Source organism: Aspergillus fijiensis, assembly GCF_003184825.1.
Source record: "Aspergillus fijiensis CBS 313.89 unplaced genomic scaffold BO72scaffold_1, whole genome shotgun sequence".
In the NCBI taxonomy this organism is placed as follows: domain Eukaryota; kingdom Fungi; phylum Ascomycota; class Eurotiomycetes; order Eurotiales; family Aspergillaceae; genus Aspergillus; species Aspergillus fijiensis.
In genome coordinates this window covers 366,841-392,325 of record NW_024468977.1, presented here as the reverse complement: position 1 = coordinate 392,325, position 25,485 = coordinate 366,841, and the positions used below count along the sequence as shown (strand labels likewise).

The following is a 25,485-nucleotide window of genomic DNA, read 5'->3' as shown; positions in this document are numbered from 1 at the left end:
TCATAGTCGTAGAAACAAGTGGCTGGCGACTCTAGATTCCAACCCGTTTTGCTCCCTTGCCTCCCCCAGCCCCCCCTTCTGGTTGTCACTGGTAGCATCAGTGATCCTTCGAAGGGTGGTTTGATGCGACCCCCCACCACGTTGCTTCAGATCGTTGCCGTTGACAGTCCGCGGAAGACCATGCGTAGATGTGTAAATGGCTCTACAGGCGGACGATCACCATTTGCGAGACGGTCATCACAGCACTTTACCAGTCATCGCATCTGCAAGTCTATTCTTAGGCCTCCGGCTTTAATCGGGCAATCCTCCTTGTTTCCATCTCCTCCCATGGTAATCTGAAACACGCGAGGAAGGATCGATCGCAAGAGCATCAACATTGTAAATCTGTCAAGCGTCGGGCACGAAGACCTCGCTCAGCTAGGCCACGGGTAATACCCCGTGACCACTGGCAGTCCTTCCGAAGTGGGAAGAATGGAAGTGTCACGGGCAGGCCGCTGCCAGTACTCAGTATGTGACAGGCAGGGGTTTCAACCATTGAGCGTGCACACGTACCACTCTGCCCATGATAGATTCCATCCCGCCCTGATGTCACCTAATCCTGATTAATGCCTTTGGCCTGGTGGTTATGGAGGTGCCATCATGACAATGGATATATGAAACGATCATCCTCATATTCTGCTACCATCCCAGTTAGCAATCCTTCCCTTCCTTCCTCATAATCCCCGAATATATCCCCACAGCGACTACTACTACTACTACTACTACTACTACTACTACAACCCAACCCGATCTCGCTCGCGCCTGATTGATACCCGGCCAATGACCTGCCTAGAATTCGATATATGTAGCAGTTGAATACCAAGCTCCTTCCAAGTCACCAGGTATGCAAGAGATATAAGATGTTCACAGAGCCTGCTAAACTATCTCAATGATAGAACTAGCAAGCTACTTCCCATCAAATACTCTCATTAGAATACAAACTAACACTATGTGCGCTGTCGGGTCTTTCCCCACCCACGCCGTGGGACTTGGTGTATACTATACTTCGATATAGACGGCTGAACCACATGCCCCGTCGAGATATCTTTTGCCCGTGACGTCTACGGCAGGAGCAGCAGCAGCAGCAGATTGACACACACACACACACACACATACATATATACATATATATATATACACATACTCCAGCTCACAGAAAAGCCATCAAAGTCCACCCCGGGATCTCCGAAGTCCGCAGCCCAATAACCATGATCGCGACTTCCGCACTCCTTGTTTGGTCTAACCCTTCTCTCTACCTTATATTGACATTTTGTTGTTGCACAACAGTCAACGACTCGATCTCTGTCCGCGCAGGTGGTTAGATGCGCTCGATAGATTTAGCCGAGCATGAGCACGCTGCTGAAATGCCAGCCCCAGCCGGTCTTGGTTCCTTGCGCCGGGGAACTTACCCGTACCTAGTATCCTGGGTCTAATTCGGGATATATAGAAGTACATTTCTCCTTGGGAGGCTGCGCGGAAGGCAGTGATTCTGCTGGCAGACAGTATCGATCTCGTTGTTATCATCTGGCTCTACTCTACTTCGGGGATCGTGATGATGCGGTTTCTAATGTGTGGTGCGTGGCAAGCTTGTTGTACCCAAGATAACACTGAATCATGAGTCAAGACAGGAACTTTGATTGGTTGGCAAGATGAAAATCGTGAGCAAGACGAAGGCTTTTATATTCCAATAAGCAAGGGCTACCATCATCATTGGTACCTCAGTCTTCTCACCGACCGCTGCCTCTCAGCGCTGCATTGGCATCTCCAGTGTCATCTACCTTGGCATATCCTCAGTGCCACTTACAATGAACAGACTGGATCATATCGCTTCATTAGGAATAACATGAATATACATTCATCTTTGTACAAAAACTATTATAGTAGGTATGAACAAGCAGACGACGACAGGCAAAAGTGTCTGGTCTCGGAGAGCTAATTATTGATAAAAGTGTCTGGACTACATAGTGGCGTGCTCCTTAGACAAACATGAGGAGCATAGAGACCAAGCCACCGGCAAGGGATCCAATCATTTGCCCATTTGTCATGTGCATGGCGGAAGCCGCACCGGTGAAAAGAGCACCAGCTGCACTGGACGCGGTTGAGACTGCGGTCACTTGAGCAGTGGAAGACGTAGCCGTCGGAGTGCTGCTGTAGATCCTTTGGAAGCCAGTACTAGACGAGGCAGGAGCAGAAATGTTCTTGCCCCCAGCAGCACCAATGGTCTGAGAGTTAGCTGAGCTAGGTGCCTTGTAGGTGGTTCCCTCCTGCTCAGATTCACTTCCAGTATGGTCTCCAGACTGAGACACTGGCGAGACACCACTGACAGTGACAGGAGCAGTATCAGAGCTAGATCCAGAGGCAGATCCAGAGGCAGATCCAGAGGCAGATCCAGAGGCAGATCCAGAGGCAGATCCAGAGGCAGATCCAGAGGCAGATCCAGATGCAGCACTAGCACCGGAAGAAGAGCCATTGCCAGAGCTAGAGCCAGCAGAGCTATTGTCAGAGCTAGAGCTGGTGAAAGAGCTATTGCCAGAGGCAGAACCAGAGGCAGAACCAGAACCAGAAGCAGCACTAGCACCGGAAGCAGATTCATTATCGGAGCCGGTGGTAGAGGTAGAGCCAGAGCTAGAACCGGCAGAAGAGCCATTGCCAGAGGCAGATCCAGAGGCAGATCCAGAGGCAGCACTAGCACCGGAAGAAGAACCATTGCCAGAGCCGGTGGTAGAGATAGAATCAGAGCTAGAGCCGGCGGAAGAACCATTGCCAGAGCTAGAGCCGGCGGAAGCAGAGCCATTGCCCGAGCTTGAGCTGGTGGAAGCAGAGCCATTGCCCGAGCTGGAGCCAGTAGTGGAGCTGCTACCAGAGGTAGAGCTGGAGACAGAGCCGGAGCTAGAGCCAGCAGGCGAGCCATTGCCAGAGCTAGAGCTGGCGGAAGCAGAGCCACTGCCGGAGCTAGAGCCGGTGGAAGCAGAGCCATTGCCCAAGCTGGAGCCAGCAGAAGAACCATCGCCAGAGCTGGAGCCGGCGGAAGCAGAGCCACTGCCGGAGCTAGAGCCAGCAGAAGAGCTGCTGCCAGAGCTAGTGCCAGCAGAGCTGTTACCAGAGGTGGCACCGGAGCCGGAACTGGGTCCGGCAGAAGAACCATTGCCAGAGCTAGTGCCAGCAGAGCTATTACCAGAGGTAGAGCCGATAGAAGAGCTGCTGCCAGAGCTAGTGCCAGCAGAGCTGTTACCAGAGGTGGCGCCGGAGCCGGAGCTGGTTCCGGCAGAAGAGCCAGTAGAGGAACCAGCATTGGAGCCACTAGGCTTGCTAGTACCAGTGCCAGAAGAAACACCCGAATCGGAGCCAGAGTTGGAGCCAGTAGTAGAGCCCGAGCCCGAGACAACGCCAGGCCCAGACGAGGAGCCGGAAGCTGCACTGGAGCCAGAACTCGATCCATTGCTGGCTGTCGGAAGGGCCGTGGCAGAAGCAGTCACGGGGCACACAGTCGTTGAGACGACCAGAGTCTCGGTAGTAACAAAGGTGCTCTTTGCGGAAGCGGGGCAGTTGGGGACGGTGGAAGGGCACGCCGTGATGGTGGCAGTACGAGTACTGAAGACAGTCGAGGTAGTGCTTCGGCCGTCGTCGCCGCCGGGCAGACCGGTGTTGGATCCTCCTGTAAGCGAGGCACCAGTGGTAGGTTGAGCCTGGGTCATTGTGACAGGGCAGATAGTTGTAGAGACCACCAAAGTCTCGGTTGTCACAAAAGTACTCTTTGCAGAGGCAGGACAGTCCGACACACTCGATGGACAAGCGGTGATGGTTGCAGTACGAGTGCTGAGAATGGTTGATGTAGTGCTTCCGCCCTCCGTTCCGCTCGAGCCGCCTTGGTCAGAAGTTCCAGTGGTTGTCACGATGGCAGTTGGTTGAGTTTGAGACGCTCTTGTGGAGCAAATTGTCTCCGAGACGGTCATAGTCTCAGTGACGTAGGTTGTTCTTCTTGTGGAGGGAGCGCCAGAAGCGATGACACCGCTGCTGGAAGATGCAATAACTGCAACGGAGGAAGAAGGAATGACTGGAGAAGCGGAAGAGACTGGGGAAATAACAGCCACAGAGCTGGGTGCAGAAACAGCAATCTGAGAGGTCAATGCAGACACAGGGGACGAAGAAACAGACAGAGTCACTGCTCCGCTTGAAGAAGGAACCGAGACTGCAATAGTCGAGAAAGGAGAGGCGGCAGGGGTAGAAGGACGTTGACTCAGAGAGCTGACGGCGGCGGATGAAGAGCTGATTCTCGGAATAGCAGCACTAGATGGAGCAGCAGCGCTGGGCGGAAAAGCAACGCTGGACGGTGCGACAGCGCTGGCGGAAGAAGCAGTGCTAAGAGAAGGCACAATCACAGAGACCTGCGACGAGGGTGTGCTGCTGCTGGTAATCACCACTGGTGTCACAGCCGATGGCGTGGGAGAAGTAACCATCGACGATGAGAGCACAGATGGAGATGGCACTTGCAAGGAGGATGTCTGAATTGAAGTGGTGGTTGGAATCACGGTGGATGTTGGGAGTTGCGTAGGGGTAATCGTGATGGTCTGGGTCGAACATGAGGTGACCGCAGGTCCAACAAATTGCACATTGTCCAAATCGATAGCGGCTCCAGCATACTGGGAGGTGCCGGTACAATAGCCATAGATCTCAAAGGTGTGTGTTCCGGCGGTGGTAGGAGTATAGCTGAACGAGAGGGTGTCCCAACCAACCGTGCTTGAAGACACAGACACGGTAGCACTTCCGACGAGGCCGGCGGTGGTGAAAGAGTCAATGTACGCCTTGATATAGCAAGTCATACTGGCGTGAGAGGAAGTCGGCTTGATGCGATATTGGAATGATCCGGTATATTGGCCATTCGTAATGAACGAGCTACTTCTCTGATATAGTAGGACCGTTACCGATGTGCTGGTCGCGCTCGTCTCACTACCAGAATTATTAGCATGCATCCAAGCGTTGAGGGTTCTTGAGAACGGTCGTGTCTCACACATATAGAGAGCCGTCAGCTGCATCGCCTGAGATAACATTGCCAGTGGTTCCCGAGGCAAATCCCCAGCCGGTGATACCACTTTCAAATGACGGATTTGACAGGGGATTGGGCGTGGATGTCGCGCATGTCACCACCTCGGTCTCTTCAGCCGACACAGGGGGAAGAAAGGAGCGCGAAAGCAACAGAAGCGAAACGAGAGACGGTAAGCGAGGCATTGTGGAAAGCGAGTGTGTGTCTGAATAAGAAAGAAAATGAGGCAGAAAGGACCGTCGGTCGGGCTCGTCCACCTGACGGTTGAAGCCAGAGAGGACAGCAAACAGAAGAACGAGAGACCGGTGAAGAGAAACTAAGAAGGAAAGAGTGACTCAATCAGGGATGGAATGGATGGTCGGCTTCAGCTTTTAAGAGATGATGAAGCCGGCGGAAGGCCCCAATCCGTCCCAATCCATCCCATCATTGTCGTCTTAAGCTAGACCGTTTAAACCTCTATTATACGAGAGCTGAAAATAGCCAGGCAAGAAAGGCCGAGCTGCGGCTGAACTGGAAGGTGATTGAGCGATTCAGGGGATTCTTTCATGGTGGCCAAAAGCCTTTTGCATAGTCCCGTACGCTAATATCCACATTCGACAAATTGTAGACATCTTAGCCGAGATAGCTTGTGGCTAGACTGCAGCTGAAAGCCTAAAAAGTCTCTTGATCTTGAAGAAAAAAGTGGAACAACCTTTTCTTAGCGTCCTTTTTCAGGGACAAATCTGGCGAGCAAAGATTTGTTCCATGATTCGTGTGGGTATGGACTATGGAGAAGATATCTTGACTCGTGGTCATGTGCTCCTTTCTGCACGGTACACTAAGCAACTGTGATGGTGAAATGTGCATTAGGTATTTGCTACCAACTAATTCTATGTTTAGTTCCATGATGATGACAGAGATTCCGGATCAACCGTGAACAGATGTTTGAAAACAAAGCCCACCCCGCTAAAGCAACATAATAACAGAGATACCCAAGATAGAACAAAAGCAAAACAGCCCAGTGCGATATACATATGCGAATATATCAACACGTGATACGGTTGGTGTCAATCTAACCCACGATTTCAGAACATTACCAGGTTTCCTGTTCTGAGATTAGCATCCATGAATCAAATAGCCCGACCTTGAGGGTGGAGAACTTACGGCAATGTATTGTCCGGCTTCCTTCTTGTTCGCCCAGAACTGTTTCGCTTCCTCCATATTCAAATTGCCCTTGGCCATGGCAACATCGACGAGAGCGTCCTCGACGCCCTCGCCCATCCCCTTACCGCTACCGCAGACGAAGACTCGGCCGTCCAGAGCATTGATGACAAACCAGACCAGATCAGCTTGATGGCGCACCTCTTCCTGAACATATTTGCTCTCCCCACGGCGGCTTTGCACTACCGTGCGCACCTTCTCCTCATCAACACCCCATTCGCCTCGGTAGAGCTCGTCCAAGAGGGAGTCACGGACGCCCTGCAGGACCCAGACCTTGTTAGCGCAGTTGGCCGACTGGAGGCGTCGCTGTACGAAACCGCGGAAGGGAGCGATGCCAACACCGGCACCAATCAAGAGCATAGGGCCGTCGGAAGTAAACTGCTTGGCCAGCGGGTTGGCCATCAAGCCCCGGAACATAGGGACATGGAGGTCAAGAGTGGAAGGGTCAATGCCCTTCTTCTCCGCCTCGATCACTTGGCGTGCGAGCTGCTCGAGGAATCCAGACCCAACGCCCGTGCGCATGCCCCCCTTCCAATCGTCCGATTCGGCAACAGTCACCGCCACCTCGACCAAACGACGGGTTTGGGTACCCTTATCCTTGCATGAGAGAAGCGGGTCCTGAGAAAGGGAGTAGAACCTCGGCATGAGGGTATTCAAGACAGAGAGAAGATGATCCAGGGGAGGTTGAGATGAGGGAAAAGCGTGCAACAGCTGAGAGACGGTGATGTGCGAGCTAGTACGCAGGTCACAGAAGGCACCTTGTCCCTGAGCGGAGGCGAGGAACGAAAGGATCTTCTTTTCATTTGGTTCACTGGCATACTCGGCGAGCAGTCGGAATAGACCCTTGGTGGGTGCATAGCTCTGAATGTCTGAGCACCAGTTCAGCAATTCCCGCCGCGTGGTGATTAGCTCCCGAGGTTGATCGTCTCCCCAGATCGTGGGCCACCGACCCTTCGTGGTGCGCACGGTGATCTTCTTGTCACGAATCGACTTGGGCACACCCAACAGGTTGAAGATATCATCGACCTCCTCGTCCTTGTTCTTGGGGCATACTCCAATGGCGCCACCCACGACGAAATCGACGCTACCACTCTCGGCAGGGTAGTCTGTTACGTCAATGTCAAAATGATATGTACGCTTCTCGGCACCGGACTTGGTCAATTCTCGGGCATGGTGCAAAGGCGCACGGAAGACGTCATACGGGGGATGAGGTTGGACAAAAGGAGGCGGGTGGTTTGCAGAACCCAGCTGCAGATCTACTGCCGATTTCGGGATTGCAGAAAAAGAGACCGTCTTCTCTGGTAGTGGCACAAGGTTCGTCAATTCGCTGTCCAAGGCGAGGTAAGCGACATTGAGCTTGAGGCTCTCATAGGCCTTGTTGTGCGGAGGAGTGACGACATTGGCTCCAACCGATGGCGTAGGAATGTTGACCAAAGGCTGGCTGCGACAGCAACCACCACCACAGCACAGAGGCTGGAGCTTTTGAGTGCCAGCAACGCCGACATTCTCCAAAATTCTTCTCATATCCTCAGAGTTCTGAGAGATCAGAACAGTGGAGGCCCGACGGGGCTTCTCGGAGCCATCTTCGACGGAGGATTTCTTCAATGATTCTTCCGCATCGGATGAGATCTCTGTGTCGGGCGTCTGGGCAGGCGATGGTGATTCGGAACCGGTGGATTCGGTATCGCGCAATGATGGTGACGAGATGCTGAAATTGATATCGGTTACAGACAGTGCCCGAACTCCACGGGGCTCTTCGGGGACAGGGTTATCGGGGTGAGATGTCGACGATACGGGGATGCTCTTGTGGTCACCACTGGAGGCAAGGGGAGGCTGTGGCGTCGCCAGCCTTGATGAAGGCGGCTGAGGTACGGCGTGAACTACATACACAAAGAAAGGTCAGTCATTTGTCAAGAACTGGGCCATTGTAAATTGACCGCAAGAGTTGGTGGCGTAGGGATAGCGACGGAAGAATGGAAGCAGAAAAGAAAGTATAATTTACCCATTATATCTCGGTGAAGCGGTGTATAGAGCGAAAGAATTGCCCGCCAATTCTGAGCGTGTGACGATATTAGAACAAAGCGCGGAGAGAGAAGATGTTGGGCGGATTGAAGGATCGAGCAAACGTAATTGCTGGTCGACAGTGGAATTAAAAAGAAGGAGGGCCCAACGAAAAGGGATGAGCAAAGGTAGTGGCAATTGAAGACGGTCTACACTAGACCAGTGGACACCGCAAAGCGAGTGGGCATTCAGATAAGGACGGACGACTGATGCAGGGAGCAAGCAGATCGGAAATGAAAGAAATCCCGGAGGATCAGAGCGATGCTGTTTTAGGGAGGTGGAAGATGGATAATAATGTGCCTGGGGCAAGACGGCGCCGGGAGGACGGTTCCGGATGCGCTAGGGTCTGTACGTGTCAGAAAAGATTCTCCCGGTTTGTATGAGACTGTAACTGAATGATAGAATTGAGATTTTGCAAAAGAGCAAGAATGGTTAAGAGAGGAGAGGAAATTGTTGGGGAAATCCTGGAGAAAGAAGAAAGAGAAAAGAAACCGATGAGATAGGGCACGTGCAAAAGCTGCCAATGACGGATTCAAATAGGGGAGAAGAATGCGAGGCGAAAAATCGTAGGGAACAATTATTCAAGAATGAAAGCATGACTTTTTCTGGTTGCCACTCGGTGAGGAAATGTCTCGTACAGGTCCATCCATTGGTTCCAGTTTTCTCTCCACGGTATGTAACAATACCCGTCCACTTCCAGCGACCGTTCGGGAACGTTTATCCCACAACACTGGGGCGTCAATTGACTCAATTCCCATCCGGGGGGTCTTTGCAAAGCCAGAGCGTCCGATAGGCTTGTTCAGTCAATTCTACAGTCTATAAGAACATTACTATACGCTGCTGTGCCAAGCGATCGGGTACTTCAAGCGAACGGACCCCTCCCAGTCTCTCCGCGGGGTAGTCTGGATCTGCAGCTAGCGGGTTGTTTAACTCGAGTCGGTAGGAAATGGGAGGCAAATGAGTGGAAAAGCTATCCCGACTGGGAGACACGGCATCTGCAACCTCAGTAGACTTCTCGTGTTGATTATCATAGTACGTCCAGGTCATCAGAAGTGTTGAACGTCTCGTAGGTACCCCTCCTGAATACTGTCCTGGATAGCATGATCCAAGATGGTTTCATCCGGTGGCCTGACAACGGCAATGAGACGGTACGTAACAACCGCATCAGCAGCCGAGTTACGTTACCGATCTAATCTGATCCGGGTGCGGCCTATTCCTCGGCTAACACACAACTTTTCCTTGCCAGCTGAACGCTTGGCGACGTTGAGGTAATGTCGACCAGAGGATTGCAGGACATATGTCTCAAAAAAACCAAAAACCAGCTCTTACCGTCAACATCTAGTGCAAAGAATAATCTACAGCAGACAATAGTTAGTGGGGGGGATTGTAATGATCAACAGTGCATTCGCGAGGTAATGTGTACGTATTTTTGTTGTGTAGCCGGGGTGTCTCGTTCCGGATCAGATAAGTGGTCGACGGGACTTTTTGCTCCGTGTTCATCCCACTATACTTTTGTCACAGTAAAAATGACCTTTTCAGTCAGTCTGGCATATTTAGAACCAGATTTGAAACGGCATTATTGATCACCCCTTACACGGGATACATTATCCTTCCTACTAGATGCAGATTGTCGGGACTTTATCGACGAGAGCCGGAGCTGGCGGTTGAGCTGCTCGGATTGTGTAACTCATGTGACAGGTCTGGAAACCAAACCGTGTGTGGGGCCCCGTCCGACATCGGCCGACCGGGCGTTTCCGTATCAATCAAATCAATCAATCAGATAGCCGTAGAAGCGCATTCCTTTCCCAACGGGGCTCCATTTCTCCTGGAGAAGGTCATCAGGGGCACAGGAGCAGCGAACCAGTTGACTTAGCGTTCAATCTCTCGAGGGCAGCCGCGTACCCCATAAGATTCACAACCCCCCCCCAGCCCCAGTGTGCCCACATCCCGTTCTCGAAATATCCTAGCAAGGCACCAACCGTGCTAAACAGGTTCTGGAAGCCAAATGTTAATTTTTCATGGCAGCAGCTCCATTAAGTCGATCAGGGGCTGCTGATCCGACTGCAGGGGGCTCTGACTAGGCTCCACGGTTGAATAGAGGGAGGGTTTTTTTTGCTTTGTTGTGCCGCACGTAGCCGTACTTCGCACTCGGGGGGGAAATCCCTGCAATCATCGACTTGGCTAATACAGCGCAAAATCAGGACGAGAGGAAGCATGTCCAAGTATATCCGGTCAAATATCACGTCAAAATTGCGCCATAGAGACGGGCCTCCAACTTCCCAGGCTAAAAGCAGACTAAAATCGGCTCCTTGAACCACTTCTTATCTGATCTTGCTGAAACCCGATTGTGCGGAGCAAGAGTGTAACAAAGCGCAAATTAAATTGGGGCTGGGCTCCTTTCGGATCCAGCAGATTGTCTAGACCGTCGGTTCCTTTCGTTGAGTGGTACGCGGTGGTACTCATAGTACGTTCGAGTAGACAAGACCTCTCTTTCAACCTGCTGGTCCAGTCCCTTCATTCACTCTATCTCCCTTTAATCCAGGACCTGAGTCAGCCCTGGTCTGGCCACCTTAGATACCACCCAAGCCCCGAAGTGCTGTCAATGCCTCTTTCAGATTGGCAGCCTAAACATGCGGTACGAACTGGCGGCGGCATCCGACAGCCTGGGATGATCGGAAACCAAGTCGCCCCTCCCTCCGATCCCTTCCAGACGTCACACCAGCAAACATACATACATGTAAGACGACGTCAAGCTATGTTAACCCCGCAAAGAAAGGGATGCTGCTCTTTTGCCACAGCTCCCTGAGAGTCCAATTCCCCTCTCGGGTTGGCATCATAATGACACCTGTGACTGATGAAGCTGTTATCCTGCACCGAATCGGGCGAGGACCGAACCAGACCAGACCACTTGACGTAACATGAAACTATTCTCGACCTTCACGCAACCTGGCCTGCTAGCCCGGAGAGCCATTTCTGCGACATTTGGTGGGAGAGAGATCGATACCCAACGAACCCATTCTCGTATCTGGGGCCACAGGCTGGGGTTGTGTTGTGTTTAATGTCCGTCCTTAGCCCTAGCCGGAGTTTCTCCGCGGGTTCCAGTAGTACCTCCCGAGTCCCAAATGATGCGGGGTGTGGACTCTGATTTCTAATGACAGGCCCCATGATTCGTTGGTCAGATATGGTGGATTCTTCGAGTCTGCGCTCCCTTCTACTGTGCATCATCAGACAATGAGGGATTTCGCGGAATGATGTCCGTCACATTCACATTAACTAACACAGCTGGCATATCATGCGTCTTTCCAAGGCACTTCTTTTCGAAAATTGGGCATCTGATCACAAGCCTGGAGGATTATTCAAAGATATTATATTCGAGGTCACGGCCACAATCCCTGCATCATTATGACCACACACACACACACACACACACACACACACAGGCACAAAGAACGGAGCCATCCATCCCTGTCCTATATCGGGACGATTTGGTCAAAAACCCGACAGCTACATAAGACATATCTTCTCTGCCGTTAGCCTGCCTCCCCTAAGCGTAGTCACGGAATCTATACACCACCACGAAAAACAAGAGGACGTAACAACAAAAAGCGCACCCGACAGATATAAGAATGACTAGATCGAGTGTACCAACCAGTCTAGCTTTCCTTACCCCCGCCCCCCCTTTAACCCATTCATTTCACAACTCGAATAGAACCGGCTGCTACATGCCATGCTACGACCTGCTGTTTCATTGTAAAGATCAAACCAACCACAGTGGGCAGGCATACTTGCTTTCTGTTTTCTCAGGAAGTGTACCTGCGTTCAAGGCACGGGACGGATCCAGGGTTGTGACTGTCTTACCATTCAAATCGAATTGCTTTCATACACGACAGAGCTTCAGATCAAGCGGAGCGAAGGACGCGTCCTTTTACTTCTATTAGATCACTGACCTATATAAAGCTACCCGTACATTTGACGGAGATCACGATTGCTTCAGAGTCGCCGGGCTTTGCAGGAATGCAAGCCTGCTACAACTCAGTTCAAGATAGCGGCACGGACGTGCTATGACCAACAGCAAAAGACTTTTTTCAGTCAACAGTGGATGGTGGACAGAGGAAAGTCTGCTGGGACTCAATGCTATGACTGACAAGCAGAGATGACTTCATAAGCAGATGGGAGAGAAGGAGATTTTCGAAAGGGGTACGTGGCTTCAACACAGTCAATACAGTGGCCTAGGATCGACTCTTTGCTGCTCATGATGAGGACGCGTAAGTCGGAGGCATTTTATCAAATTGGAAAACCTAGTCTATGTACAAAAGGTTGGGTCTGTCTAAAGAAACCAAAGCATGAATAACGCCTCACCGATGCAAGTTTTGTCGCGCTAATCTCAGCATGTAAACGAGAAAATTGGGGATCGGCTTTCACGATCAGACAGAAGGGCGCCTGAATGGATGCGCCTCAGTGTTCCTGGATTCGAGTTAGCGTCGAGGATTGGAATGACAGCTGGTGTGGCACCTACAGGACGTATTCATCCAGATTTACAACATCCGGCTCGGAGAAGATGAGGTAAAAGTACTTCAGGGTTTCCGCTAGCCAGAAGCTCTCCATGTAATCCAGCTGTGGTGACTCAGGATCGCGCACATCGGCGATTGCAGCGTGGGCAAAGTGCGTCCAAGTCATCTTCTCGATATTCTTAAACATTCGCCATGCAGCATCTTGTAATTTCGTATCGCCGGTGATACGGTACAGTATAAATACAGATTCGATGGCCTCTGGTCTTTGAACAATGTCAGCGCATGAGTATGCCAGCAGGAAGAGAAAACTAACCTGAGGTGATACTTCGGGTCTGGAATATCAACCACCCCCGGCGGCAGCCCGTATGTTTCAATGAGTGATTCGGCCTGCTCGATGGAATTCTGAGAGCTGGACTTCTTCGCCAAGCGGTGTCGCACATCCTGATACCACTTGTTTTCGTCCCACTTGCAATCATTCGGGTCACGACATGCGCTCAGATGGAGTATCTCTGGCATGATACCAGTGGGCATGATATCGTATGCCCAGATGCATCCATCGGCCAACTTCCGCGCGATAGAGAGTTCTTCGGGACGGTCGAATACTTTGGCTCCAATGCCGACAGTGCCACCCAAGAAGCACTTCAGATGTTCCCATTGTGGATCCAGCCTTTCCCTGCTGGGGGAGATCACATTGGCCTGGACGTTCCCAGCGAAAAGAATGTCTTGATTGTCCTTCGTCATTGGGCGGAAGAGGAGACGGCTCTTGAGAGCTTTCATGAACGAGTCGTACATTCCGCGATATTGATTTGTTTGAGCTCCAAGCAGCATATGCTCCTTGGGGAGATACTCGTACGTCGAGTCAGCCATCCCTCCGATTGTAAATCGAGGGTCACTGAATTCCATATCTTGTGCATTCACCATCATAGGCCACAAGCCTGGCAGTTTCGTAAGTCCCTGATTCTCTTCAAAGAAGTCTGTAATCCTTTGAATGGCGTCGAAGTACTTAGGATCCTTGGTCAGCTGAGACATTCGGGTGAATTCCAGACTGAGCGATCCGAGTTCAGCAAGAATAGTTTGTTTACTGGGCATAATGCCGTGACCTCCTGCAGATCTAGAGGCCGGTCAGCACCTGCTCTTATCATACGGATACAGCGCCTCGGGTAGCGCGATCCGTCTGGTCATCGTGATCAAATGTATGTCTGCCTTACCTGGTCCATTCCCATCTGGATTGCGGCATCCTGTTACGGGTGTCGAACGATCCATATATCATGTCCGCAATCTCGGTGGCCTTCCTGAGCAAGATAGGGTATTTTCCATCGGTAAGATCATAGGCTCCCAGAAACCCGCCCAGGTAGCGAATGTTGGTCTCGAAGATATTGATCTGCAGAGCGTGCGTGGTCGAGAAATCGATGCGGTCGAGAGCTTCCAGCGCTTCTTCGAACTCTTTTGTCATGCCCATGATGACCAGAGAATCAAGGGAATCAACCAGCGTAGCTGCCCATCCAGCAAACGTCTCGCGATGGCGCCCACTGAGGGGAGACAGCTCGTCCCGTAGCCAGGCATTGTCTCTGTATCCTTTCCACGCATGTTGGAACGCCTTCTTCACGGCGTTCTGTCTCTTTTTCCTCCTCCATCCAGCAACCCACGACTCTCTTGGGAACTCATACTGTATCTTAGGTATAGCGGATGGTACTGCTGTAGGAAGAGGGATGTAATCCTCGATTGGATGATGTTCGGATTGTTTAGTCCAATGGATTCGATCACCACCTGACGATGCTGAAGTCAAGGTGGGTTGTTGCGCATTGTCATGAGCATGTGAATGTGGTCTCCTGGCGCCGGGCGGTAGACTAGAGAACAGACTGTAGGTGAGACAGATGAGAATCACAGTAGGGAGGAGATAGCTTCTCCGCGAAAGTATCATGGTGATTGGTTTATTATATGAAGTAATGGCGCAAATGGACAGAATTGATTGATTGAGAGAAAGGACAGCCGTTCAAGCTACGGCCAGAAGTTATAATATAGAAACAAGTTTAAGCATCGAGAGGAGGCTCAATACCAGACTCAGGCTGAAGTCACCCCGGGCTTGGGATTCTGAGACCAGTACAAAAGAGCGAACGAATTGGGGGAGTTTCCAGGTTCGCGAGACCTTTGGAAAACAGGTATTGTCTAGGAGAATATGGATGAGAAAAAGACATATGGCCCGTATATAGCCATCAGGGATCGATCACCCCTGGCTGTAGGGGGAGCTCAAGGGCCTTTCCTGCTACTTCAGGTTAAGGCTAGCTCATAAGCATCAGTGTCATTGGTAATTCCAGCATTTTAGGTGGAATGTTGTATCAGACGGGTCAATTGCACTGTCGAACAGCCAGTAATGTGTGGCATGCTGATCGCAAAGAGGAGACAAACCGCATCAGAGTGGCTCAGAAAGTCAACAGAGCTTACCACAGTAAGTAAGAGACGAGCAAGGAAAACAAGCACCGCGGCGGGAGGATCTGCCCATTGCGTAAGCTGGTGGCGCTTTCGACCCTGGCTGGCCGCGGGGCCTTGGATCCCAGGAAATGAAATGGGTTAGTGAGACTCAGATTGGTAGGATTTTCTATTCTTAACCTTTGACATATCCCGTGGGAAACGGCCCCTGGAGAGAGAGGGGGGCGGAAGGGTCTCAGGCTCTGAGCCTCTGAGCCTCTGTTATGGAACTGTAACCCGCCTCTTGGCAGCAATAGCAGCAACACCAGCAGCTCAAGGGAGATTAATTGGGGATTTTATTGGTATCCCGGGAATGCAAGTGAATGAGGCCAGCCAGGGTCTGAAGAGACAGCCTAGACTGCTTGCTAGACTAGAAGCACGCCCGTCGGGGTAGAGAGGGCTGGGTATCGGATAAAACGATGAATGTGGAGTCTGGATGGGCCCAACTTCCAAGGGATCCAGTGCTTTTGCTTGGACTGTGATTAATGGGAGTGGAGGCGGGACTGCGGGCGCACAAAAGCACGGGTGAGGGCGGGAATCTGGTTGTTCCATTCCGTCCCCTCGCTGTTTGCTCTGTTTGTGCTGCGGCCTTATCGACTAGGCATCAACGGCTGGCTTCACTACTTTGGGTTAATTCTTCTATCACTGACAGGCTTAAAGTAAGGCTGATATCTATGATTGTACCTCCACCGTCAAAGTTATAGCATCGTTCCAGCTCCAAGTATTGCTTCAATATACCAAAGACTATATAATAAAGTACAGCAATCAAGTATGTAGAGAGGAACACGAAAACACCCATACTTTTCTTTCAGCCAGTGCTAACACAATAGCAGACAATAACTTACTGCAAAGTATAAGTCTCCATCGACCAGTAACTCAGTCCTATTCTGGGCTTGCTGTCTTAGTCCGTATTCATACTCGACTTTCTCTGCTACCTTGCGCACGTCACCCATCAGACCACACAAAGGTGTGCTGTGCCCAGCTCATACCGTACCGGTCCCATAACGGGGACGCCACCGTCTGCTCAGACAGAATGCCCATCACAGGGTAAATAACCTCTCACTCAGTTGCTCCCATCGAGCTTGATCCTTTTCGACAACTGACTTACCCAACCCCGTGCAGGGTGTACTTCGTCCCTTCCAACCCCAATGCCTCAACGGCACTGGCCACGGTCACCGAGCGCCTCCACACCGCGTTAGCAGAGGAGCCCACCCTCGTCGGCCGGTGGTTCCTGGAGCACAAGCTCATGCGAGACACGCCATCATGCCTTCCAGCGTCTACGCCTCAGCAGCGCCAAGCGCAACCACGATACATGCAGTTCCTCTCCCTCTCCTACCACGCCAACCACGGCTTCATCTACACCTCTGAATCCACCCCGACTAACCCTCCGGCCCCGCCGCCGCCGCCTACGACAGCCGGAGCATCCTCCGGCAGCCCAGCATCATCGTCATCAGCCGCCGGTCCCATGGTGATGACCACCGTCCCGCTCGCATCCAGCAGCACCCTCTTCCACCACTTCGGCTACGCCTGCCAACCCTTCTGGTGCCACCGCCACACCGTCACCGTCCCCGGCGGCGCCGTCTACGACGTGGGCGACTTCCGCGTGCGCGTGGGCGACGTGCGCCAGACGCAGCCGGCGGCCCGAATCCGCGGCACGGTCGTGGAGATCGAATGGCGCGGCCCGTCCTTGGTCAGCTCGATTGCCTCGCAGGCGCTGCTGGCCAAGAAGATGGGTCCCGGTCCGTACGCCGCCACCGCGACTGTTGACGAGGGGGCAGACGGCGACTCCGGCATCGATATGAGCTTCTTTCCGGACGGGGTGGAGGAGGCGGATGTGGACGCGGAGTACGCGGCGAGTGCGGCGCTGGTACGCGAGTTCTGGGCTCGGTTGGGCGTCGAAGGTGCGCGCGAGGCAATCCTGGTGCCGGATGTCGGCAGGGAGGTCAAGGAGCAACTGAGGTGGCTTAAGGCGCACGGTATGCAGAGAGAGTCCGAGGAGAAGCGGGAGCAACAGCCGGACGAAGATCCCGATCCAACGGCGGGAGTGGATTCGGCGAGGCAGTTTATGGAGATTTTCCGGTTCAATCGGTGACAATCCGTATTCGGTGTAGTCTTTATCAATGGAAGAGAAGGCCGAAACGCGGCGGAGCAATTCAGGTGTGTTCCCATTGTAGAAAGATGTCTCTTGGAAGATTGCCAGACTAGCTTACGGATAATGATAATTATGTATGCTACTGTTCTCGGGGCTTTGTTGGTAAATCTGGGTTGGGTTGTGGTATGCTTCCTTTCAAGATTTCTTGGCAGGTCATAAGCCTCAACCCTACAGGGCAAGTTACTTGGCAGCCTGAAATTACATGTCAGGACCTGAGGATCTTTTCTTGTTGGGCTGTTTCGCCTGAGCATAATTACCGCTGAAGCACGACAACTGGAACCTAGGCGGCTAGATTGACTGGCAGGAGGGCTAGAAGGGAGAAGCGACCTGTTACGAGGGCATAAGGATGTGAACATGCAACCCAAAGCATCCTCGGCCAAACCAAGAGAATCCAATCTCTTGTGAAGCACACAGGTATTGTTGTCCCTCATCTGACACGACCAGGCGTGGTCTAGGGTTCATGTCGGCGCTAATATTGTTTGCAACAATGACGACAAAACGTCTATGACAATGGAGAGCGCGCTGATGCCCAACCCCTGGTGACCGTAATCGAATAGATAGACTACAAGAAGCTGTATCAGGAATGAGATGGGATACTGTGGAGTACACTTCTCTGTCCCCACCCTTTCGCTAACAAAAAAAATAAAACAAATTGAATATTAACAGCCATCTATTTTTGCATCATGAGCTGAACAAACTCATTGTCTGGAGGAAGGAGCGAAAATTAGTCATCGGGCGGACACTCAAGCAGGGAATGTGTGAAACATACAGTCAATACGGCCGTCACCATCCTGGTCCGCCTCACGGATCATCTCATCGACTTCGTCATCGGTGAGCTTCTCGCCGATAGAGGTCATGACGTGGCGCAGCTCCGCGGCAGAGATGAAGCCGTTGTTATCGCGATCGAAGACCTTGAAGGCCTCACGGATCTCCTCCTCAGAGTCGGTATCCTTCATCTTACGGGCCATCATGGTAAGGAATTCTGGGCAGCTGTCAATACTATGTCCGGAGCTCGATGCATGGCCATCACATACCGGGAAAGTCGATAGTGCCGTTGTTGTCAGCGTCAACCTCGTTGATCATGTCCTGGAGCTCAGACTCGGAGGGGTTCTGGCCGAGAGAGCGCATAACGGTACCCAACTCCTTGGTGGTAATTTGTCCTGTAGCATGGATTCTGTCAGAAATGCGATCGATTCTTGATAGTTTCTGTGGCGTTTGCGGTATGGTGGCTATAGTGCCAGGTGATGCCAGGCGGGTTTCGTTGAGGGGTAAAGAACTACACTAACCATCGCCATCCTTGTCCTATCAGGGATCACGAGAAACGAATCAGTAAACATTGTTTTATAGCAGACGAGAAAGCATCGGGGTCGCTTACAAAAAGGGAGAAGGCCTCCTTGTACTCGGAAACTTGCTCTTCGGTCAGAGAATCGGCCTAAATGATGGGATGTTAGCAATTCTGACCAGCATTCCAGATCGATCTGCCCCGCAAAGTGGGGGATTTTCAACACAACTGAGCCAAGACCGCGAACAGGAAGATAGACATACCATGGTTAATGAAATATATGTGATGGGATCACGAAAGAATCAAGAAGGAGGTAATGGATCGAGGAATGAAGGAAGAAGAGGGAAACTGTTGGTTTGATAGGAGCGGGCGAAAGTAGTGGGGGGGGGAGGGAGGAGGAGTCGGTAGTGGTGGTGGTGGTGGAAGATGATTTAAGGGGAACCCGAACCCATCATAATAATAAAAGGACCATTGAGCGGGATTGCCTGGCAAGGCGGTCGCTTATGCCCGAAACGTGACCCGCCTGGGCCACCATGTGTCCTCAACTGTCAATTATTATTTATTGCCATGAATAGGTAGTAGTTAGTTACAGTCTGTAGTTGCTATTTTTGCTCGGAAGTGCTTCTGCTGCTGGCTTCAATTGCCGCTGCATGCTTCTCTATTTTCCTGCCAGCCCTGCGTGATGGCTGTGCCCCTCGTGCATTTGCTGTCGTCCCCTCGTGCTCGCACCGCCGCTCGTACTGTTCCAGTTAGGTTACCGCCTAGAAAGCAGTGTCTGGCCGCACCCGTGGATCCCCGGCAGTACCAAAGCTTGAAGGCAGCAAGTTCCGCAGCTGTGTCCCAGGGTCAACTTTATTCAGGTACTTTTCGCTGCAGAGTTCCCTGGCAGTCCATTCACTGCTGCGTTCCTTCTGCTACTTTGAGACTAAATTGTGTCGAATGCGATGATTGTCCCTGTCTGCTGCGTTCCCATCTGCGCGCAAAAATAGTGTTTGGATGGCCACAGCTGGAAACCAACCCAACGGTGGTCCCTTGTTGCACTGAAGAGAGAGATATTCTATGGTTTCTCTTGGGTTATCATCCATACTCCGAGACTGGTCATAGAAAATATGTATCTTTTGTCCTGATACGGTAAGCGATATAGTATACAGACGCAGTTGAAGACCGACTCTCGAACTACGTCGAAGTAATTACAACAATGCCTTTATCTCACTGTAGCCCGGAAGAAGCAGGAGGAGCATGATACTAACAGTAGGAAGCATGCTGTTGAATGCCTTTCAATGATGTAGGCGCGACTCTACCCTACTCTGGACAAACCAACATTTGACTTCTAAATTGTATACTTCAAGCAAGAAGGATCTGGACCTATCTGAGACTTCACCAAAGGCTTGGGTCTTCATCACTGAAATACCAGCACAATAAGTTACTGAGTACGGAGTACGGAGTACACAAAGTTGCGATCAGGGTGCTGATGGCTGACGTAATGGCGAGGATCCATCCATGCTCCATGTCGTGCTTTCCGAAAGAGGGAAAGTGCCGGATTGGCCTTCATGTGCAACATGCCCGGGAGGTCCAGCTACGGAAGTACAGGAACAGCGACAGGTCCTATCGGGCGCATTTCGTGTTAATCATCTACACAGTGACCAAGAGAGTCCTTGTACTTACGCGAAACAGTCTATTTTCTCTTGATTTCACTTCTGGCAAGACCCTCGTCCCAACTCTATCTCTCCTGTTTGGCCCGACAATGATCAGGGTAGCAGTCTAGAGGCGCAACCACCCCCCCGTTGACGGAACACCGCAGAACAAGGGCAACACCCACAGACATTGCTTCACAATGTGGCGGGACCGGACCAATCTGTACTTTTCATACCTATACACCGGTCGTCTTTGCGAACATGTCATGCTGATCTTTCGATTGATCATAGTTACATCTCCTACCGTCAGTCGTTCACACATCATCCGGCCAAGAAGCCACGTTATCTCGGCGCCTCCAATGGCTTCTCCGACATCCCCTCACAGTTTGAAGAGAGCCGCCGACTCATCGGCGAGACGGGCGGATCAGATGAGGATGGCGACGCTATCATCGAGATGGACGTATTACCCCCGCGCTGGGTCGATGTGCAGGATGAAGTGACGGAGCTGCTCGCCGACATCGCGCAGAAGTCCGCACAGCTGGACAAGCTACACCAGAAGCACCTTCTCCCTGGGTTTGGCGACGAAGAGATCAGGAAGCAGGATGAAGCCGCCATCGAGCGACTCACCCAGGACATCACGCGCTCCTTCCACGTATGCCAGAAGGCCGTGCAGAGGATCGAGATGATGGTGCGGGATGCTAAACAGCAGGGCGGAGTCAGCAGCGGAGATGAGACCATGGCGAAGAATCTACAGATCTCGCTGGCCGCACGCGTGCAGGAAGCCAGCGCTCGATTCAGGAAGAAACAAAGCAATTACTTGAAGAGTGAGTGTTGCGGCTGGGAGCCCTCGCTCTCGGGCCCTGTACATTCTGGTTCTATACGCTAACCATTGTCTGGCTGGCAGAGCTACGAGGTTTGGAGGGTGGCGCTTCCTCTTTTGACCGGTCGCCGACCCCGATGCAGAATCCCTTCACAGATCCTTCCCTCCTGGAATCAGACGCGGACAAGTCCTTCTCCCAGTCCACTCTCATGCAAACCTCACAGCGTCTGTCAACATCAAATGACGCCGCTATCGTACAACGGGAACGGGAAATTAATGATATCGCTAAAGGCATCATTGAGCTGTCAGACATCTTCCGCGAGTTACAGGCTATGGTGATTGATCAGGGTACTATGCTGGATCGCATAGATTACAACATTGAACGTATGGGCACGGAGGTCAAGGCAGCAGATAAGGAGCTCAAAGTAGTAAGTTCGATTTGGTCGTCGTATTGCGAAATGAGACTAACATAGCATCCTATCTCAGGCTACTAATTACCAGCGGCGCACGGTCAAACGCAAGATTCTCCTCCTCTTGGTGATATTGGTGGCAGGGTTATTCATCGTATTACTAGTCAAACCAAAGAAACATGATTCCCCCGCGCCTCCTTCACCGGCACCGGCACCGGCACCAGCATCGGAGCCACCCTCTACACAGCCAAACCAACCACTCCCTGGATTGAGCTCTCGTGCATTAAGGTCAAGCTACCACCGAAAGAGACGACCGTCGTTGACCAGGGTCGCGAGGGACAAATGGGTGGATCCGGACATATACCCATAGTTCTTTCCGTTAAGTCCAGTATTTTCGCCTGGTTCCGATGATACATTGTCATTCTCCAATAGCAAAATCAGCCAACAGCCAGCCAACATCATAAAATATTGTAAAAAGTGTCTCCCTGCAGAAGCATGGCTAAACAGCGGAAATACGGAGCTTGAAAATGTGCGTGCCAATGGAAGCACACAATGAAACTTGAACAGCTGGTGAATATGTCGAAATCAGAGCGGTAGCTTGCATATCCATATACCCACCGAGTAGTGCGGGGTATCAATTCTGTGCATCGCCTTCCTGCTTCAAGAGCTCCGCCACATCAGCATCCAAATCGCCGCTCGCAAATTGAGCGTAGTCCTCTTCTTCGTGGGTGACCTTGCGTTTCTTGGCATGGAGGCCATTCGACCCGTCAAAAATTGCCGGGCCTAGGTCTGATGTGGGGTAAGATGGGTTCAGAGGATGCTCAATTCCAGGAAGTGTGAACCCGCCGACAATCTGGGTTTCGTTGGTGAGTCCTGGAATTGTTTCTTGGGGAGCCTGTTTCGGAGAGCCAACGGGTGTTAGGGCCTCAACAGGCGGAGGAGTCAGAGCCTCGACCTCCGGCCGAGGCACACTCGCTTCTCCTCCAAGCCCGAGGTCTCCAGTAGCCGCAGGTGAGCTTTCCGCAGACAGGCCTCGCATGATGCCATCCTCGACCTCCCGCTTGGTCGCCTCGGTTTCGGCCTTTCTTTCTCCGAGCTGCGTGGCCAGTCTCTGCTCCTTTGACAAAGCTGAGCGATTGGTCTCCAACAGTTTCTCAAGACCGTCAATTAGTGCCAACCGCGATTTGATAACCTCCGACACGGAGCTCTCAGCATTCGCCAGAGCCTTCAATAGTTGGCTGAGCCGTGCAGCGTGCACCGGAGGGGTAGGCAACGGGTTCTTCGGATCGTGTAGCTTATCGTACTCTGCGTTGGCAGCGGTGGCGGATGCAGTCGAAGTTACTGTAGCTTTTGAAAGGGCTGTCTGCAAAGGGACCAATGGCTGAAGCTCAGATGGGGTAGAACCGGACGACGTTGAGAAGAGTGATCCGCCCAATGGCGGCTTTTTCCCGGTAGAGCGTGATTTGTCAATCTCTGGAAACATATGAGCTAAAGTTGTATTAAAGCGTCCATTTAAAGCGTCCTTACCATCCACTCGAGCCTCGATAACATCCTGGATTGACGGCTCGAAGATTGCCCGTGCCCTCCAAACCTCTATTACTCGTCGCAGCTTCTGTTGAATGTCATTCGAGGCACCCTTGTATGCAGTAGCCGTCGCCTCCGCGATGATCTTCTAGATGTCAGCTTTATCCTGAATCTTACGAGGTTTTGACGTAACATACTGGAGAGAACGCGAGGAGGAAGTCTTCCTTGCGCCGCGCGCGCGACTGTTGCACGACCTCTGGGTTGGGTCAGTCATCGGGGACCAGGCTAGTAGTATGTGCCGTGCGTACCATTGGCGAGATAAATCAGATTCAATCGCTTCGGCGCAGGCGATTCACGCAATTTCTGCAGCCAAAGCTGCCCTGTCCGCTCCGCGTGTCGTCTATCGATTGCGGACCTGGTTAGCCAAGACCAATTGGTTATCCATAGCTGTCAAGATCATTTACCTATGGAACATAACCCATTGGGCGACTGTGACAATGCCTTCTTGGGTCTCGTTGAGCGCAGAGAGCTTCGCTTTGACAGCGTCATCGGTATAAGCCATTGTGGTTGCTTCGCTCTTTCAGAACAGCAATCTACTGTGGTCTGGCAAGTGTGATGGGGCAATTGTGGATTTCGGTATGTTTGGGCTGGCGACTCGAGTTGTTATAGGTAGATAAGTGGTGGCTAACCCTTGGAGATACAAACGGGACAAGGAGGGAATACAGAAAGGCCAAGACGAGGTCCAGAGGAGCAGAAGAGAATAGAAAGAAGGACTACTGAGGTGAAAGTGAAGGATTCCCTGAAGAGTAAGTCACTCTCTCAGGTCCGATGCAAGCTGCAGCCCAGAGCTCTTACCGCCCTCCGTGGCAGAATCCGGGGGGTTCTCCAATTGCCCATTCAAACGTACTCTCCGCCCGCATCCCCAACCCGCCAGCTGGTACCTTACATCCATTCCCCTCCGCTCCCCTCCCTCTTCCTCCTCATCGCTTTCGTCTTCTGGCAGTTACTGCACATTACTGTGGAAAGTCGCATAACATTTCTGAACCTCACATAATCAATCAAACATGGCCGACCGCTTCCCTTCATTGGAGGATTTCTCCGCGGGTGAGCAACCCGCATCATCGCCGCTTCTACTACATCATGATACTAACCCGTCGCTAGGCCAAACTGAGGTGGTGGAGACTAATGGCGGTGCTGATGAGAACGACTTTCTGGCTCGCGAAAGAGCCATGCTTGGTGATGATGCCGAGCAATTTGCAACTCCCCAAGACCATGTCGCTGCTACCGAAGACGTAAACAACGATGACGATCTACTTGGTGGTGCGGATGCCTTCCCAGCCGCAGGCGATGCGTCTCCTAATGAGATTGGCGGCTTCGAATCTTCATTCCCAGCTCTCGACACACAAAATGAGGTACGCATTGTACTCAATTCTTTTAACGGTCATGTTTCAAGCGTACTAATGTACTGCTGGTCAAACAGCAAGTTGCCCCTGGTGGTACAATCACTGGAACGGGGGCCCCCTTCCCGCCTACTGGATACACCAACTACACTTCCCAAGCTCCCGACGAGGAGCCTGAGCCCGTCAGGTAAACACCATCCCAGGCTCGAGAAAGTCGACACGCCACTATCCCCGCTCTGCACCGCTCCGTCGCTTCCATGCTGCCCATGTTTCTGACATTGCGACTCCTATAGGGAATGGCGTGAAAGACGCAATGCAGACATTCAGCGTCGTGCCGAGATTTCCGAGGAGAAGAAGGAAGCGACCATCAAGAAGGCGCAGGAGGACATTGATGACTTCTACGTCTCCTACAACAACAAGACAGACAAGCTGCGCGCTCAGACTCGCGCCGAAGCCGAGCAGTTCCTTTCTAATCGTGAAGACACATCCTCTGGCGGCACTAGCTGGGAACGCATTGCTAAACTGGTTGACGTGTCTGGAAAGGGTAGCAAGGGTGGCGCCAGCGGATCTGGCAAGGAGCGCTTCCGAGAGTTACTGCTCGATCTGAAGAAGGACCAGAATGCACCCGGTGCTGGCGGTGTCTAGACCTCGAATCACCTGAACTCCACGGTTGGCGAACGGGACCGAAAAGAAAAAGTCTCCTGGAAATTATACCTCATCACTTACTTCAGCGCCATTCTCATGAAAATCATGTTATTCCGCATCGACTCCAAGAGCCTACACGTTCCTCACCAACCTGAATATACCTATGTTGACCGCTTGGGGCCGTGGTGGCTTCCTAATCACATGTTTCTTTATCCTATTTTCGTCACATGTTTTGATATCTTCGTTATTCCCTTTCTGTAGCTAGATCATGCATATTGGAACACTAAATTATTTCACACC

The 25,485-nt window shown here is 51.9% G+C and overlaps 9 protein-coding genes across 9 annotated transcripts; 3 read left to right on the top strand and 6 right to left on the bottom strand.

The window, feature by feature from the left end:
* Positions 1-717: 717 nt before the first annotated feature.
* On the bottom strand, positions 718-1,245 carry BO72DRAFT_4209 (uncharacterized protein). Its single transcript, XM_040942740.1, has 2 exons — positions 997-1,245; positions 718-881 (listed from the first exon to the last, which is right to left on the bottom strand). The coding sequence occupies exons 1-2, from the start codon at positions 1,163-1,165 to the stop codon at positions 829-831; spliced, it is 222 nt and encodes a 73-aa protein (XP_040806646.1). The 5' UTR covers positions 1,166-1,245; the 3' UTR covers positions 718-828.
* Positions 1,246-2,015: 770 nt separating this feature from the next.
* BO72DRAFT_491124 (uncharacterized protein) lies at positions 2,016-5,265 on the bottom strand (the record flags this gene model as incomplete). Its single annotated transcript, XM_040948170.1, has 2 exons — positions 2,016-4,986; positions 5,048-5,265. 2 exons carry the CDS (start codon positions 5,263-5,265, stop codon positions 2,016-2,018), a joined length of 3,189 nt encoding a protein of 1,062 aa, XP_040806645.1.
* An 805-nt stretch (positions 5,266-6,070) lies between these two features.
* BO72DRAFT_3987 (FAD binding domain protein) lies at positions 6,071-8,575 on the bottom strand. Its single transcript, XM_040942103.1, has 2 exons — positions 8,283-8,575; positions 6,071-8,160 (listed from the first exon to the last, which is right to left on the bottom strand). Exons 1-2 carry the CDS (start codon positions 8,284-8,286, stop codon positions 6,176-6,178), a joined length of 1,989 nt encoding a protein of 662 aa, XP_040806644.1. The 5' UTR covers positions 8,287-8,575; the 3' UTR covers positions 6,071-6,175.
* Positions 8,576-12,522: 3,947 nt separating this feature from the next.
* Positions 12,523-14,998, bottom strand: BO72DRAFT_4060 (glycoside hydrolase family 47 protein). Its single transcript, XM_040942307.1, has 4 exons — positions 14,061-14,998; positions 13,166-13,963; positions 12,858-13,115; positions 12,523-12,805 (listed from the first exon to the last, which is right to left on the bottom strand). Exons 1-4 carry the CDS (start codon positions 14,771-14,773, stop codon positions 12,766-12,768), a joined length of 1,809 nt encoding a protein of 602 aa, XP_040806643.1. The 5' UTR covers positions 14,774-14,998; the 3' UTR covers positions 12,523-12,765.
* Positions 14,999-15,916: 918 nt separating this feature from the next.
* Positions 15,917-17,528, top strand: BO72DRAFT_418761 (uncharacterized protein). The gene is made up of 3 exons (XM_040942640.1): positions 15,917-16,087; positions 16,152-16,365; positions 16,441-17,528. The coding sequence occupies exons 2-3, from the start codon at positions 16,352-16,354 to the stop codon at positions 17,408-17,410; spliced, it is 984 nt and encodes a 327-aa protein (XP_040806642.1). The 5' UTR covers positions 15,917-16,087; positions 16,152-16,351; the 3' UTR covers positions 17,411-17,528.
* A 161-nt stretch (positions 17,529-17,689) lies between these two features.
* On the bottom strand, positions 17,690-19,153 carry BO72DRAFT_443474 (calmodulin). Its single transcript, XM_040943581.1, has 6 exons — positions 19,016-19,153; positions 18,846-18,902; positions 18,757-18,772; positions 18,505-18,630; positions 18,240-18,452; positions 17,690-18,175 (listed from the first exon to the last, which is right to left on the bottom strand). Exons 1-6 carry the CDS (start codon positions 19,016-19,018, stop codon positions 18,141-18,143), a joined length of 450 nt encoding a protein of 149 aa, XP_040806641.1. The 5' UTR covers positions 19,019-19,153; the 3' UTR covers positions 17,690-18,140.
* A 1,433-nt stretch (positions 19,154-20,586) lies between these two features.
* On the top strand, positions 20,587-22,144 carry BO72DRAFT_502651 (t-SNARE syntaxin TLG2; the record flags this gene model as incomplete). The annotated part of the gene is made up of 4 exons (XM_040949078.1): positions 20,587-20,609; positions 20,678-21,210; positions 21,291-21,634; positions 21,693-22,144. 4 exons carry the CDS (start codon positions 20,587-20,589, stop codon positions 21,984-21,986), a joined length of 1,194 nt encoding a protein of 397 aa, XP_040806640.1. The 3' UTR covers positions 21,987-22,144.
* Positions 22,145-22,250: 106 nt separating this feature from the next.
* Positions 22,251-23,702, bottom strand: BO72DRAFT_366302 (CTD-interacting domain-containing protein; the record flags this gene model as incomplete). The annotated part of the gene is made up of 5 exons (XM_040940781.1): positions 22,251-23,089; positions 23,144-23,285; positions 23,338-23,396; positions 23,449-23,540; positions 23,605-23,702. 5 exons carry the CDS (start codon positions 23,700-23,702, stop codon positions 22,251-22,253), a joined length of 1,230 nt encoding a protein of 409 aa, XP_040806639.1.
* Positions 23,703-24,072: 370 nt separating this feature from the next.
* BO72DRAFT_443472 (clathrin light chain CLC1) lies at positions 24,073-25,482 on the top strand. Its single transcript, XM_040943580.1, has 4 exons — positions 24,073-24,244; positions 24,302-24,552; positions 24,621-24,727; positions 24,834-25,482. The coding sequence occupies exons 1-4, from the start codon at positions 24,205-24,207 to the stop codon at positions 25,183-25,185; spliced, it is 750 nt and encodes a 249-aa protein (XP_040806638.1). The 5' UTR covers positions 24,073-24,204; the 3' UTR covers positions 25,186-25,482.
* The last annotated feature ends 3 nt before the right edge of the window (positions 25,483-25,485 follow it).

Bases quoted from the DNA above. Each gene is read 5' to 3' on its own strand.
- BO72DRAFT_4209 (XM_040942740.1), bottom strand. From the start codon at position 1,165: ATGTATATATGTATGTGTGTGTGTGTGTGTGTGTCAATCTGCTGCTGC. The intron at 882-996 runs GCGCACATAGTG...TCTCTTGCATAC, and splicing joins GGGTGGGGAAAGACCCGACA to CTGGTGACTTGGAAGGAGCT.
- BO72DRAFT_4060 (XM_040942307.1), bottom strand. From the start codon at position 14,773: ATGATACTTTCGCGGAGAAGCTATCTCCTCCCTACTGTGATTCTCATC. The intron at 13,964-14,060 runs GTAAGGCAGACA...ACCGGCCTCTAG, and splicing joins TCCAGATGGGAATGGACCAG to ATCTGCAGGAGGTCACGGCA. The intron at 13,116-13,165 runs GTTAGTTTTCTC...CATTGTTCAAAG, and splicing joins GACCCGAAGTATCACCTCAG to ACCAGAGGCCATCGAATCTG.
- BO72DRAFT_443474 (XM_040943581.1), bottom strand. The intron at 18,453-18,504 runs GTATGTGATGGC...ACAGCTGCCCAG, and splicing joins CGGCACTATCGACTTTCCCG to AATTCCTTACCATGATGGCC. The intron at 18,176-18,239 runs GTATGTTTCACA...TCCTTCCTCCAG, and splicing joins TGGTGACGGCCGTATTGACT to ACAATGAGTTTGTTCAGCTC.
- BO72DRAFT_443472 (XM_040943580.1), top strand. From the start codon at position 24,205: ATGGCCGACCGCTTCCCTTCATTGGAGGATTTCTCCGCGG. The intron at 24,245-24,301 runs GTGAGCAACCCG...ACCCGTCGCTAG, and splicing joins ATTGGAGGATTTCTCCGCGG to GCCAAACTGAGGTGGTGGAG. The intron at 24,553-24,620 runs GTACGCATTGTA...CTGGTCAAACAG, and splicing joins CTCTCGACACACAAAATGAG to CAAGTTGCCCCTGGTGGTAC.